The 14,723-nt window shown below is 32.7% G+C and overlaps 2 protein-coding genes across 3 annotated transcripts; both read right to left on the reverse strand.

Annotated features, from left to right (window-relative positions):
• Window positions 2,206–4,135, reverse strand: LOC109348249 (tRNA-splicing endonuclease subunit Sen2-1). Its single transcript, XM_019588577.1, has 2 exons — window positions 3,996–4,135; window positions 2,206–3,143 (listed from the first exon to the last, which is right to left on the reverse strand). Exon 2 carries the CDS (start codon window positions 3,136–3,138, stop codon window positions 2,401–2,403), a length of 738 nt encoding a protein of 245 aa, XP_019444122.1. The 5' UTR covers window positions 3,139–3,143; window positions 3,996–4,135; the 3' UTR covers window positions 2,206–2,400.
• On the reverse strand, window positions 5,125–10,827 carry LOC109348250 (transcription factor bHLH48). 2 transcript variants are annotated; one of them, XM_019588580.1, is made up of 7 exons: window positions 10,216–10,827; window positions 9,972–10,100; window positions 9,747–9,812; window positions 7,439–7,507; window positions 6,790–6,861; window positions 5,842–6,049; window positions 5,125–5,477 (listed from the first exon to the last, which is right to left on the reverse strand). In XM_019588580.1, the coding sequence occupies exons 1-7, from the start codon at window positions 10,699–10,701 to the stop codon at window positions 5,440–5,442; spliced, it is 1,068 nt and encodes a 355-aa protein (XP_019444125.1). In that variant the 5' UTR covers window positions 10,702–10,827; the 3' UTR covers window positions 5,125–5,439. The 2 variants fall into 2 exon arrangements, with proteins under 2 accessions (XP_019444125.1, XP_019444124.1); XM_019588579.1 differs by having other exon boundaries at window positions 10,210–10,827.

Consider the following 14,723-nt stretch of genomic DNA (forward strand, 5'->3'; position numbering starts at 1 on the left):
CATTCCAAAATAGATTAAAGTGTTAATTGTTTGGTGAGAGGTGAGTCAAAAGTTGTTAGTTTACGCGTTAAAATGCAACTTAATTCTTAAAAGTTAAAAGTGGCTATATGTGTCGTCTTGGTGCTCAAAAAGTAAAAAAAAAAAAAACAACATCGAATAAATGCTTTGCTTCCGGTAAATAACAAAATATTCATACACTGTAAAAAAATATTTACAGGGTTAACATATTATCCACTATTTATATTTAATATTTAATATTTTTATTTAAAAGTCTATAATAATTAATAGGTGAATGATGCTCTAAAAATATTAAAAAAAATTCGGAAGTTTAAATACTAAATAATTGAGTGAGAAATGTGACATGTGGTGGGAGCAGGAACAGTGAACAAGAAACATAGTGGGCTTAAACTATAACAATTTGATGTAAGGTGCAACATGATAGTGACTATTGAGTGCCACCGACAGGCATATATACATGATGAAACACATAATATATTAATATTGTGCTGGGAGAAGGGTCAGCATAAACATGTGGTTATAATAATGCATGATTAGATCTCATCTTACTCTATAATACAATAATTTTATACACTATAGACTATAGTAATCTCAAAGAAACTGAGGTCAGTGTTACAAGTTTCAACTCAAAAGACTAATGTAGCACCTATGAAATCATAAAAAGAATCCATTGCCTTCTTCATATTTTAATTTAAGGTGGGTTTTTGTTTGCCATATCACTTGAGTTGATGAATGATATGGGTAGGATCACATTAGCAGTATATTTTAAGGAATTCAACAGACACTTCATTTTTTTACTAGATTCACTTTACATCCTTATACTTATATAGATGCTAAATAGCCAGAATCCATTGCACGTAAGTTCAATAAAAGCAATTTGTAAATAATAATAATAATAAAAAAAGTAAATACACATTTTAATCCCTCACGTTTTTCGAACTTACTAGTTTAGTCCTTCGAAAAAAGAAAAACCCGAAATGGTCCAAAAAATTTCAAATGTGGGTCAAATTAGTCTTTTTATCATGTTTTACAACACTTGATAGGAACTAATTTCACACCAAAAAGGACTAATTTGACCTACATTTGAAATTTTTGGAGAACGTTTTGGTTTTTCCTTTTTTGAAGGACTAAACTAATAAGGTTGAAAGATACGAGGGACTAAAATAAGTATTTACTCTAATAAAAAAGTTCAGGAGCTTCTAACCCATTACACAAGTGTCTGTTTTAGAATAGAAGATACATATTTACAGACACAAGTAACCACCCTATTGCTATTTTGCAAGATACAAAAGATGATTAATGTGCATGAACTTGGTTCATCAAGGGCCTCCTATATTCTAACTTGACACAAGGTCTTCAAAATATCATCTACTGAAAAGATATAGTATTGTAATTTTATACGATGGACTCTTTAAATGCAGACACAAAAAAAACGCTATTGTTTGAAGGATACAGGAGGGAGGATTTATTATGTGGTGTGCAAAATAAGTTATATATTTGTCCAGTAGTTTAAAAGTCAACATGAATCCAGAACCAGTGTATAGGTTCATAATGTCAGGGTGCCTTTGGATCTCAATCTTATAGCACTATGTGGTGAGCCATTGACCTTGTTAATTGGCAATTAAAGATGGGTACAAATATTATTCAAATATTCAAATTCGGTAGGGTTGCTGATCGTTTGAGGAGCACATCTCCTGTCGCAAAAAGTATATCACTTCATGTGTCACTTCACGTGATTGGAGATGTGGTCCCGATCTGTTGTGATCCTTGTAATCTTGCCCCCTCCTCCAGATAAGTCAGGGTTTATGTGAGAACTTAGATTGATCAAGTAATTTAATTGGGTTTTCATCATCCAAAGATGAAGAATTTGAAATCATTCCTAACTAGGTGGACGTCTAAACTTGCTCTCCTCGACTTAGCTTTCGCTGATTTGATGATCTACAACTTCTCCAGAAATTATGATAATTTTCTTCACAAGCCACTCAACAATGCTATGATGTAGCTTCTTCAATATTTGTTCTAGTTTTATCAACTCATTTGCATGGCCAACTATCTGTAATTTTGTAACAGTAGATTTACTTTTTTACTTCTACTATTTTGGTTGTTCAATGAATTTATTAATTCTTGCGAGACACAAAGCGCTTAAGAGCTCAAAAAATACGGAGGGATGACCAAGTAAGACATGTCTAAACTATGAGGCAAAGAATCACATTAACAGCTTGGGAGGGTAAATTATTTGAAATAATTAGTCTAACACAAATAACTTCAGTGAACACCTGACTCAGTGAAAAGCATTGTATAAAACTCTGTCCAAATGATTTCTTATCAAATGATATTGTAAATATACCATACAGTATTTGTTACCTGGTTCTGTCATCAGCTTTAGCATGAACTACCTTTTTCGCGGGATTGTTCAGGAATCCATCTAGTGATTGTGCGCTCTTGAACAGTATAATTTGCCAAACATAAGGGAGAGTCGTCCTTGTTACCATTTCTATTGATGTACAAAACCAATAAGATTTTTGCAACGCCTCCAAGAAGCCGAGTTGTGCAGTGAACATCGGACCATACATTTAGTCTTCCATTTAGATCTTTATCATCATCATGTGATAAAACAAGTGCACCATACTCGGAATGGACACGAGCTGGATGATGACGATAGACAACAAAGTCAACACCATACAGAGCTCCTGGCCTCACTACCCAGTTTTTCATCCGAAGGTGGGAATAAGCCTTGTAGAAATACGGGAATGTTTTATTCTTAGACTTTATTTTAGTCCATAGCTCTTCATCACTTTGGATACCACTACCACCATCTTTAATCTTGAGGCATTTTAAGTGATAACACAAGTAAAATGCTTCTTCCAAGCTTAATTGAAACCACACAACATCCTTTTCAACGGTTCTCACAGGTTGACCAAAGCATGCCTTATCAAGGAGATCAATTTGTTCTGCTCCCACTGCCAACTGTACATTATTATCGGAGAGAAACCCACAAGCCTCTGATTGAATCAGAGAAGACTGTAGTTGAGATATGATCTTTGACATGGGTTCTCGAAGTGCTTCGGCTTCTGCATCCTTTTTAGCTTTTTTGTCTTTTCCTTTCCATCTTGGCAACATTTTGGCTTACAAGTGAATAAACAGACGAGTCAACTAAGAATCCACCTTAATTTAGGTTTAGGTCAAGATAGAAGTTCGAAAATTCCTTGCAAGGAAAAAACAGACAGTACCAAAAAAGTTATAGGTCAGTTACTGATGTGAATCGAACAGGTAGTAAGCAATATTTATCTCCAAAAATGATGATCACAATGTTTTGAAGCAAAACTGAGACAGCCGTAGATCATTTACCACCAAATATCATGTCCATACTGCAATATAACCTTAGCCCTATTACAGATATTTCAAATCCTAAGCAATGATAAGGGCGAATTAGCATCTTCTTTCATATTGACTCAAGAGAACTAAACTTCCTAGAGAAAGTAACATTAGAAATCAACACTTTTGGTAAAGACAACAGTTCGGTCCCTGCACAAGATTGACTTGATTATTGGCCGAATCAATGCACAAACCATACTTAGAGCAACCAAGCCTTATGTATCCCACTAGGTAATACACAGTTCCGGTTCTGTTGCACCGTATCCGGTTCTACACAATTCACGAGTTTTTATATTATTATTACAAGACTTCCTTTATGACGAATACGGTACACACTAAGCGAAATTCTGCACACGGTAATAGACTAAACTAGGGAACCATGTAACTATGATAATAGGTATGACCAATTACATGTATCCATGGCGGAATTGAACTTAAAAATAAAATCAAAATTGCAACAGAGGCATAGTAGCAATATCTATTTTTATTCATTCCTCCTAAAGCTATATTAGGTCTTCAGTGGAAGAAATCCCAACATTTGAAGCACAAAAAATGATGGGAAGATAAGAATGTAAGAGTGAAACGGAATAAAGTAACAATACCTGAGCACAGTGAGGGAAAACGAACGGAGCTAGTTGTGAGTTGGAAGGAACGGGCGGCAAGGGTTCGAGCTGACGGCGACACGGCGGAGGACAACCGAGCAAAGGCACGCAGAGGAAAGAGAGGATTCGAATGAGTTTTTTTCAAATAAACAAGTGCTTTTGGGTTTTGGCTATGTAAGGAAATAATATATTTGGGAGTTTGTAGTTGTCCTTTTGGGATCAATGATGTTTTATATCATTAGAGTAACTCGTTAGATATGTGAATCTTAACTTGTAACTTATTTTTTCTTCTAATTAATTTATAGTTAAGTTTTTTTGTTTGTTTCTTACACGTATCCTTGCGATAATCATGTCTAAGCCGAAAACATCCACAAGTACGTGAGACTAACTCTCTTAACGAGTATTTTTTTCATCCACAAATTCGAACCCAAGAGGAATCAAACATATACTACTTGAATCAACATTCACTGGTATTTATATTTAAGTTTGGATAAATAGGTTTTTACTTCAATTTATACATTTTTTCTCAACATGATAATATGATGGATTTTCTAATGCAATTATAATGAATAATTGAGATCGTTCAATTAATAATTTTATATTAAAATTTAGATTCATGTTATTAAAGAAATCTATATTCATATTTGACACTATATATTTTGAAACATAATCTACTTTGATTTTTACATAATGTTCTATTTGAGTCAAGAGGTATGTTGCTTCATTGAAGCTTGAAATGTATGCATAACATTAAACACTAAATCTTTATTCAAGTAGATTTTTTAGTCTAACAAAGTAAATTCATAAGGAAAAAACCCAAACAATTAAATTTAGAAAGAAATAAAAACAATCTGATAGATTTCTTAGCCATAAAGAAATAAAAATAAAAAACTAAATTCAAAACATTTGTCTTCATATTAACCTAATTTTATTAATCCAGTAATTTTCTGACCAATCATGGCTCATGGAATGACACTAAATGTAAGACAGCCAATTTGCACCCAGGAGTGCTTAGTGCTTTCATTGAAATTGGGAAACGGTAGAAAGTAAAAGAAAGAAAATCTGCTTGTAATTCAAAATTAAAATAGGTTGTTCAATCCTCATAAAGTTCCAATAATCTAAAGTAGCATTGAATGAAGAAAGCATAGAATAGTCTGTTCTATCTATGATTTTACAATCTGAATCAAACAATCATCTGATAGATTGAAAGACCCCTATAGTTAGTATACGTAGTAATAATAAATACTATATGAGAATAGCATTCCAATTCTTCTTCCATTTTTGGCTGAAGAAAATCAAGGTAACCATTTGACTCTGACAAATAGAAGACATGGAATCCCTGCTGAATGTTGACACATCTCAAATCACTGCTAATTACTAACACTATATTTTATATATACACTACTATGCTAATAGCTACTGGTACCACAACTTCTGTACGATTTTAGAGCTCCATCTTCAATTGATTTGAGTGCAGAGATGCTGTGACACAATTTAAATTCAACTTAAATACACTTTCAACATTGTAGCTTTCAAAAAAAAGCTTCCTACGTTGTTGATGAAGAGTAAAAAAGGTTGAAAACACATATATGCTTCTTTCCAGAAATTTGGAGTTTCAAATAAGTGACTAGAATGCCCGATTTATTATTTATGAGCATTCTTCTGAGATTGCTTTATGATTTTCTACCTTATCAAAATGTTCCAACAACATATAGCAAACAGTTTCATTCTGTATCTATTTATGAAGCCAAGTGGCAGTGTCAATGGCAGTTCGTAACTGATATATTCAGGTGCGATTTTGTTTTTGAGGAGAGTCATGTACAATAGAAGCTAAATCCTGATGTACCTGAATTTGCCGATGAGTCATAACTCAAAAGTGAGTTTTCCGGAGTCATGAAATTATGGTTATCTTCTTCCCTTCCCCAAAGTGGTTGGTGGAATGCATCATATTGCCACTGCTGCTGATAATGCTGTCTGTTACCATTTTCAGGGATTTCGGGCCACATCAGAGGTGTAACCATGCTAGGTAAGTTGCTGTCCATTAGAGATGCACCCTGTAAGTTACAAAGCAGAAATTATCAGCAGTTCTCAACATTGACTGGAAAGGCTGATCTAGCTATATGAAGCACTGCACTTCATCAAAATTACGCACCCAACTCCATCTCTAGTTGAAGATGCTCAACCACTCATTTTGAATTCCATATGCAATGGTTTTTTTTATTTTTTGGTAAAAAGTGATGGTGTCCCTCTCACGAAATTGCAAATAACAAATTAACAATTAAGATGGATTGGATAAGCAATCAGGTGTGAGCATAAGCATTTATATGCTCTCTGGCACTCACATTGTTGTGCAATGTTTAGAGTGTTTCTTAATTGTTCTGGGATGACATCCAACAAATGGCATAAATCACAATTACTGACTACAAGCCATTCCTTTCTGCGTCCCCCATGTTCTAGTTCACCATTTCAGTTTTTGGACAAATAAATTAACCAAACACAACCAGATTGGACAGTACTAACAATATGATCAATCATCTTTGAACTACATAATGTGCAGTACCAATGACTCCAATAACAGCAGAACAGAACGTGCTCCAAAAGAGGTAATATTATCCCTCAAAATATAGTTTGAGTGAAGCCATATATGTTCCAATTATTAAGATTTAACCCCCAGCCCAAATAATAAATAGACAAATAATATATATATATATATATATATGTATGTATGTATGTATGTAGTATATTTTAAAAAGAAGAGAAAATTGTTGAAGTGAGATAAATTTATAATACTTACATCAGCAGCCAATAAGCTGTCTATGCTGAAATCAATTCTTGGGTTAACTGCTGCTAGTTTCATTGATAAGAACTGCAATCAGAGCATAAATCAATGAGGACAAAAACATATCAGTGGCAGTTAACTCAGATGTCATGGCATTGTCTTCCGAATCCCAATACAAAATCATTCATCTTGCAAATCTTGAGACATTTTCACAGATTAGACTCAGTTCAGTTGCTAAAGAAAACATATTTGGCAAATGTTATTACAAGAATAGTACAAGTTATAAGCACATACACCAGACAAAGCAATTTACAAGTCAAATATTTTGTAAGGGGAATTAGGAATTAGGCCCATTATGCGGTGAAACCTGATTTTTCAAGTTTTTTGGTGAGGAAAAACTGTTTTTCAAGTAGCAGATAGCAGTGTTTTATTTCTTCCAAGTGAAGCCTGGAATATTCCAATTCACATAGTATTTTACATGATAAAATATCATTTTGAAGATCTGGCAGAGTTGGGGGTTAAACCGAAAAAGCATACTCAGCTTTTTCCTTCGAAGTTTCTAAGCATATGCCATATTTGAAAACCTAATAGTTGATTATCAACAACTTTAGACTGCTCATAGCAAAACTATTTATGTAATATGTCTGGCTTGTAAGATTCCAACCTCCACTTGACGTTGTAGATTTTGCACATGATTGATGATTTCATCGAGAACCAATGCTGTTCCTGATATCTGCATAGAAAAATCTTGTCGTGTCAAATATCTTTGACCCTAAATTAGCTATCTTTAGAAAATTTAGCAATATTCAAATGCAACCAAAACCAAAGAGTGTCTGTGTAATTAAGGCTTTTACATCAAACAAAAACAAGTGCAATGGCACAATGAGAGAATTCATCTCAGGAAAAAAATCCAATCAGATTATTCTTATCCTGCATTCCAAAACATTTGCAGACTATAATCAAATAGCATTTCGTATCATCAGAGAAAGTTTGTGGTAAACTTTCATGCATTGCGTGAAAGCCCGTGAATCAGAGTTGCCCATGGATAAACCATATGCTAGCTGACTATAGACAAGTAACACTTGAAGACTCCAAGACCACACTCTAGAATACCATGATTCAAATACCCCACCCATAATCATAGGAAAAAGAACAACGTAGTATATGTCCTGGTGGATCTACGTTGGCACAAGTAGAAATTTTTACTTTAAACAGTTATTTACTTAAGGAGCCTTGGCACATCAGTTGGAGCTATTGCCATGTGATCCAAAGGTTTTAGGTTCAAGTCACAAAATCAACCTCTAGAGAATGCAAGGCAAGATGAATTTGAAAAAGGAATTTGTTTGATAAAAAATAAATAAATAAATAGAAAGGAAAGTCTTTTTGTTAGAACTTAAGCACGTGAGGAGACCCCAACCCAAAAGACTAGTCTATTAGGTGGAAGAGCCTCATGACTTAAATATATTGAGTTTGTTATGCTACTAAATGTGAGACTTCTAATATTGCCACTCCCTTTAAGAGCTGACATCCACAACAGCTTTTAGTCTATCGACACTAACTCGATAGTAGTCGTTTCTCTTTTGGCAGATTTACTCACCTACTCACCTACCAGTATTCATTAATATACCATAACCAAACTATAGGTAGACTTTTCCCTGGAACAATTCTCAATTAAAACAACAATTGTTAGGACTTAAAAACACATAAGGAGAGCTCAATCCAAAAAACTAGTCTATTAGGTGGGAGAACCACGACTTAAATACTATATTGAATTTATTATGCTACCAAATATGAAACTCCCAACAGTTTTCTAGTTTATAATTGTAATACATGTTCTTTTAATACTATGAAAAACTTAACATTTATGTACGTAAATGGGATGTTAAAACTGGATTTTGTGAAATGTAAGATAGCGATATAAACACTTGAACATGAATTTTCTATATTAATGCACACATCTTCCCCACCTACCAAAAGATTATAACCTGTTTTTGAAGGATCTTGAGGTATGTATTTAGCTTATGTTTAGATGACTTTTTTACACAGGAAAGTTTAGGTGACATTAATTTGATAATGTACAAATGTCCCAAGCAAGTTAGGTTTGCTTTTTGTTGGATGCACTCCAAAGGTATGGCTTCTTCACTCGTCCCATTTTCGTCATCCCATAAATGGTGGATACCAAGAGATAATGGTACCATCACACTCACAAGATGAAATAATCTCACTTGCCAAGGGGTCCCCATATAACATCCATACTACTTTCAAGCTAAAGTGTTAAACTAGAACCCCTACCTCGACCGAATCCTCTTCTGCCCCCACAAGCCCACCACTCTGTCTCTTCAATAAGCCAGAAGGCCGAAGAAAGGAAGAAAAGTGATTACCTTAATTGTCATGTCCAAACAATGACTTATTCACTTATATTTATTCTTTCCTATGCAATAAACGACAACGAACTTTTATCTCCAAAATCACTACTTTATTTTTATGAAATACTCTTCATGTCAATTTTTAAGGAAAATATGAAAGGGCACTGTCACTGACTCACTAAACAGAACGTCCAAAACCAACGTTGGAGAAATACGTTACAGTAACGAAACCCGTTACCTAGAGCATAAAAGGTTGGAAACTTGCAATGACAAAAGTGACCCTATAAAAGATGTGTAACAAGAAAAAAATCAACCAAAAAGCAAAACTTTAACCCAATGAGAAGGGTAGAATTACAAAAATACCACGTTTGACACTCGGTGTGACGGTGCCAGTGGGCAAAAGCAATCACTTTCTTCTGTGGAGGGTGAAAAAGGTGACAATGACAAAAAACCGTTGTTAAAACCAGTAACCTAGAGAAACATAATTGCACTTTTGGGAGACAAATTAGACAGAAAATGATAGCATAATCCTTAGACATTAATAAAGCACAATTAATTAATTCTAGTAACTAAGGATTTAAGGTTTAATTAAGAATAAGATTGCACCTTGTTGCAACCGGGGACCAGCTCTTGTAAAAGCTTCATCCTAGCATTGATTTTCTCTCTCCTAGCCTACAATCCAATCAAAAATTAAAAACAAAATAATAGTTTAATAATAAAAACATGAAAATAATTGTAAATTTTTTGGTACTACAACAATATCCTTCAAGTTTTGCTAATTAAATAAAATCGTAATGAAGTAAATTAATTAGTGTTTAATCATGAGGTTACCCTTTCTGCTAAGCTATGGCTATCTGTAGCTTGACCTCGACGAACTCGAACATGAACGTACGGTAGCTTCTCGCCGTCACCGGAGTTTTCATCGGCGGCGCTCTTACTCTTCTTCAACGACACTTTAACCTGAATTTCATAAAACCGGTTATTCAGTTCATGTTTCCAGCACCGAATTGAAATTTTCCATAGAAAACCGAAACCCTAATTCTCGAATCCGTTACAATTAGGGGTTAACCGTTACCTTCTTCTCTCGTTCCTTCCTCTTCGCATTCCTCTGATTCTTGTTCTCAACAGCATGCTCCGAAACGCACCCTTGCGTGGAGCAAGGATTCGAATCGGTCTCTTGTGGTTCGTTCTTCACCTTATCACCAGAACTAACTGGAACCACCAAACACGCCTCCTCCGGCGACGACGACGCGTTCTCTCCGGCGAACACGGAGAACTTCGCAGCGCGTTCGATCAACTCAGAGTTTGACGGAAAGGTCAAGTGATTCCCGTGGACGAGGTAGGGTTTGTGGTTAATAACAGGCGGTTTCCTAGCAGCGGCGGCGGAGGATTCCGGCGAGTGGAGAAGCTCGACGGCCTGAGTCGGAGGAAGTTCGAGAAGCGCGGTGAAGGAGGTGGCGTTTTCCGGAGCCATGATTCCTTGAATGTGTTGGTTGAATTGAATTGAGTCGACGTCGTTTTGAGTGGATCCAAGTAAAAGTTGAGGTGTTTGGTTATCCATTAGAGTGAAGAAGAGAAATGAAGAATGGTGAAGGTTCAAATTGAAGCAGTGTAGTGCAACAAAAGTGTGAGAGTTTTCAAGTGAAGCATTTGGGTTGGTGTGGAAAATGGAGATTGATAAATCAATTTTCTCTCACTCTTCAAGTAATGCCAAACCAACGTTACTAATGTAATGTTACAATTATTAACAAATATTTTATTAGATTCTCAAAATGTCAACTATTCGATTCTTAGAAACAATATACCTGAAAGAATTTTTTGTCCAAAAAAGATAAGTGAATATCGAAGTACAAAAAATAACTAATTGTATTAAGATTTGTGATTTGAATTTCATCTTGAAAGTAATGAAATATTTGATATGATTCCAAAAAATTTCACTTTTATTTTTTCTCCTTTAAAACTTAATTGGGATAACTTGACATGGAAGTAAAGGAGTATTAGAAACTTTACTACTTGTTGTAAGAAAAAGTTCAGACACCCATGCAATTTAATATGATATCTGATTTAATTATGATATTTTTTTGGTCCACTTTTAAAATTTGAACTGATGAATTGCTCTAACCAATGTTTTGTGGTGATTCTAAAATTTAGGAATTAAATTGCGCATCGTATTATATTTAGTGAGTGTTTATGAAAATCCCCCATGGTTCTTGAATTGTTCATAATGTAATTCTTGAAAATCTGATTGCAAAAAATATTTAAGGCGTTCGGTAAAAAAAAATTGAAGGTAAACTTATTTTATGTTCATTTAAAAGTCACATTAGACCTTTTATCTTATTATGTAAAGTTGACTATAACCAAATAACGTCATAATGTTTAGCTGAAAAATTATATTTTAACCATTTAGTTATTTTTAAATTTCATGTAATTCGATTAAACAACTGCTATAATACAAACCTCAAACTACATTCATATATACAAACTCACACCTAACACGCTACAAGCTCCCATAATTAGAATATAATTTATATTTAGAATTAATTATGTAACAACTAATTATATAGAAAACACATAATCATATATGAAAATTTAAAAATAACATATTAATTTAAAATAATGATGAAAGACATAAAAAGGTGTATCTATGATAAAATAAAAGAAGAAAGTTTCAGCTATTTCCCCAATATAAATCATCATCTTATCATTAAAAAATCAATTCAGTGTCAAATTAATTTAGTCATTTATAACCAAGTTGGACAAAGAAATTCACTAGAAAATTTAATTTCAGATTCTGAGAATAATCTATTTGCTTATGTTATTAAGATTACTTATATCTACTCTCTTCACATTAAATGGGAGCATAGTATAATGAGGTGCCTTTTTATTACCAAATTGGGAGAAAGGGAAATTATAATCACTAAGTGTAATTCAAATATTCAATATCCTTCATGTAATCAAAAACAAGATTCTCTATAATCATTTGTATACATACTTAAAGTATCATACCCGTTCCAATAAGGTATTATTTAATCTTTGATACATTGTTGATAAAAATTGAGTACAAGATTTAAAAAAATAATTGGAAAATAGAAGGGAATAGTGAAAGATACTAAAGCACTACATTGATGATAGGAAAATGGGCGAGGTTAAAATATACTACTAGAAATAAGTTTTTGGAAATATATTTTGCACTAAAAATATGATCTTATGAAGAGAAAAAAAAACATGATATCAAACGGCAAAACGAATTATGCTAGAAGAAGTCACTTTAATCCCTCTTTAAATCACCCTCATAGAAATAAATATTGAATAAAAAATATATGTATGAATAAGATTTAAACCCATCATTGGCATGGGCTCATGACTAGTTTATCATTGATCAAATTAAAAATTCTAATTGAAGAAAGAAATTATGAAATAAAGAACAATGAGTGAAAATGAATTGAATGGAGCTAAACTAAATTTAACTTAAAAGTTTTGTGCAAAACATTTTTCAACTCAAGATTGACTTTATTTATTAAAGTTCATAACAATTTAAATTTATGCAACTTTTAATTCGTTTATATAAATTGAAAAGAATTGAAAATTGTTCGACTCAAGTTTAATTAGTTTATATAATGAAATCAAACTTAATTTATTTGATTCATGAATCAAGTTTATTGAATTAAATAACGAGTGATATTTGAAAAAACGCACTTCCTCCGACCCTACGGAATGTGAGAGTTGGGCCTTAGATTAAAAGTTGGAGTCCCATAATCCAGAGATAGGGTGGGGACCGATTTCAAGTAATACCCGACACAGTTTTTAATAGGAGAAGGTGACCCGTCATTGTCTTCCACTCATACAATACACATAAACATAATGCATATTATTTGTTTCTTATTTCCATTCAGTCCTGCTTTTATTATTATTAAACCTTTGAATTTTGGAGTGTTACTATCATATATTGGTTGAGTGATATACTGATATTTTACTAATTAAACCACATTTATTTTATTTATAACATATAACTTAATTATTAAAATTGTTCAATAATTATTTATCTTATAATTATGTACTGAGTTGAAGTTTTAAATCTTATTTTTTTTATACTATTAAGGATATTCCCTCTTTCAATATGTATGACTGTCTCTCCTAACAAATATCATTCTTAGGAATTGAATCCTTGAATTTTTTATTTTTCTGTGGATCTAACGGCGTCTTACACTATTAAACGTCTTGTTCATAATCTCATTTTAAAATATATTAATTTTATTCATTCACGAATTGGTTTTGATGATCACGACACGATATAATTTGCCTATTTTGATTGATATTTATAGATTTAATTATATATCCGATATAATTATTATAAGATACTGATATAGTGATTGGTTCACTTTTTGGATTAAGTCATGATTATGTTTATTTTATGGGAAGTAGCCCTACCAGGAATGTAAGGGTAATTCATGAAATAAGATGTGTGATGCAGTATCAACTCATGCAATGCTGAAGTGCAGCATTTGTAAAGAGAAGTCACGAGTCACACAAATGAATAAAGTTTCATCAAAAGTTCTCTTTGCCAAAATAGACACTTAACACTTTTTCCTTGTTATAGTATATGTCATTGACCTTACATCAAGTCACCATCTGAGATTCACATTTTTCTCAGTTTTATGTGTATGGTAAATTTATTTGGTTGATATACTTTGACCAAAATCTTATAGTTTTAGTAAACTTTTAAAAAAATTATCAAATTGGTGCACTTTTCATAAACTTGGTAATAGCATAGTCGAGTTTCTTTTATTTTTTTCTGGTCCCACATGAAACTTGGCAACTAGGATGCAAGTTTTATATATATTAATTTTTTAATATAATCGTCAACAACGATGTAGAGTTTCAATTGTTTTTTTATATCCTATATTGAAATCGGCAATCATGATGCCAACTTTTTTAAATATTGCATTTTAGTAACTCGGCAACAAAGTTGCTGAGTATTGTTTAATTTTCTTTTTTTAATTAGGTATTGTTTATATTTTAAAAATAACCTCAGGATGACCAAAATGTCATAATTTCAATTATTGGGAGCGACATTTGTTAATAGTGACAGTCACACACTGAAATAGATTAGTTTCTTACCCAAAAGGGTGAGGAGATACTCTAGTAGTACCAAAAAATATGAAAACTTAATTCAGAATGTTATTGTTATTAAAATGCAAAAATGTATATTCATATTTGTTAGAATAATTTTTATTGTTATTGCATTGTATATTCATGTTTTGCAAAATGGATATGCCTTGCAACATGTTATTTTTAAAATGTAAACAATACCTAATTAAAAAAAGAAAATTAAACAATACTAGGCAACTTTGTTGCCGAGTTACTAAAATGCAATATTTAAAAAAAGTTGGCATCATGATTGCCGATTTCAATATAGGATATAAAAAAACAATTGAAACTCTATATCCTTGCTGACGATTATATTAAAAAATTAATATATATATAAAACTTACATCCTAGTTGCCAAGTTTCATGTGGGACCAGAAAAAAATAAAAAAAACTCGACTATACTATTACCGAATTTGTGAAAAGTGCATCAATTTG

Source organism: Lupinus angustifolius, chromosome LG05 (assembly GCF_001865875.1).
Source record: "Lupinus angustifolius cultivar Tanjil chromosome LG05, LupAngTanjil_v1.0, whole genome shotgun sequence".
Classification (NCBI taxonomy): domain Eukaryota; kingdom Viridiplantae; phylum Streptophyta; class Magnoliopsida; order Fabales; family Fabaceae; genus Lupinus; species Lupinus angustifolius.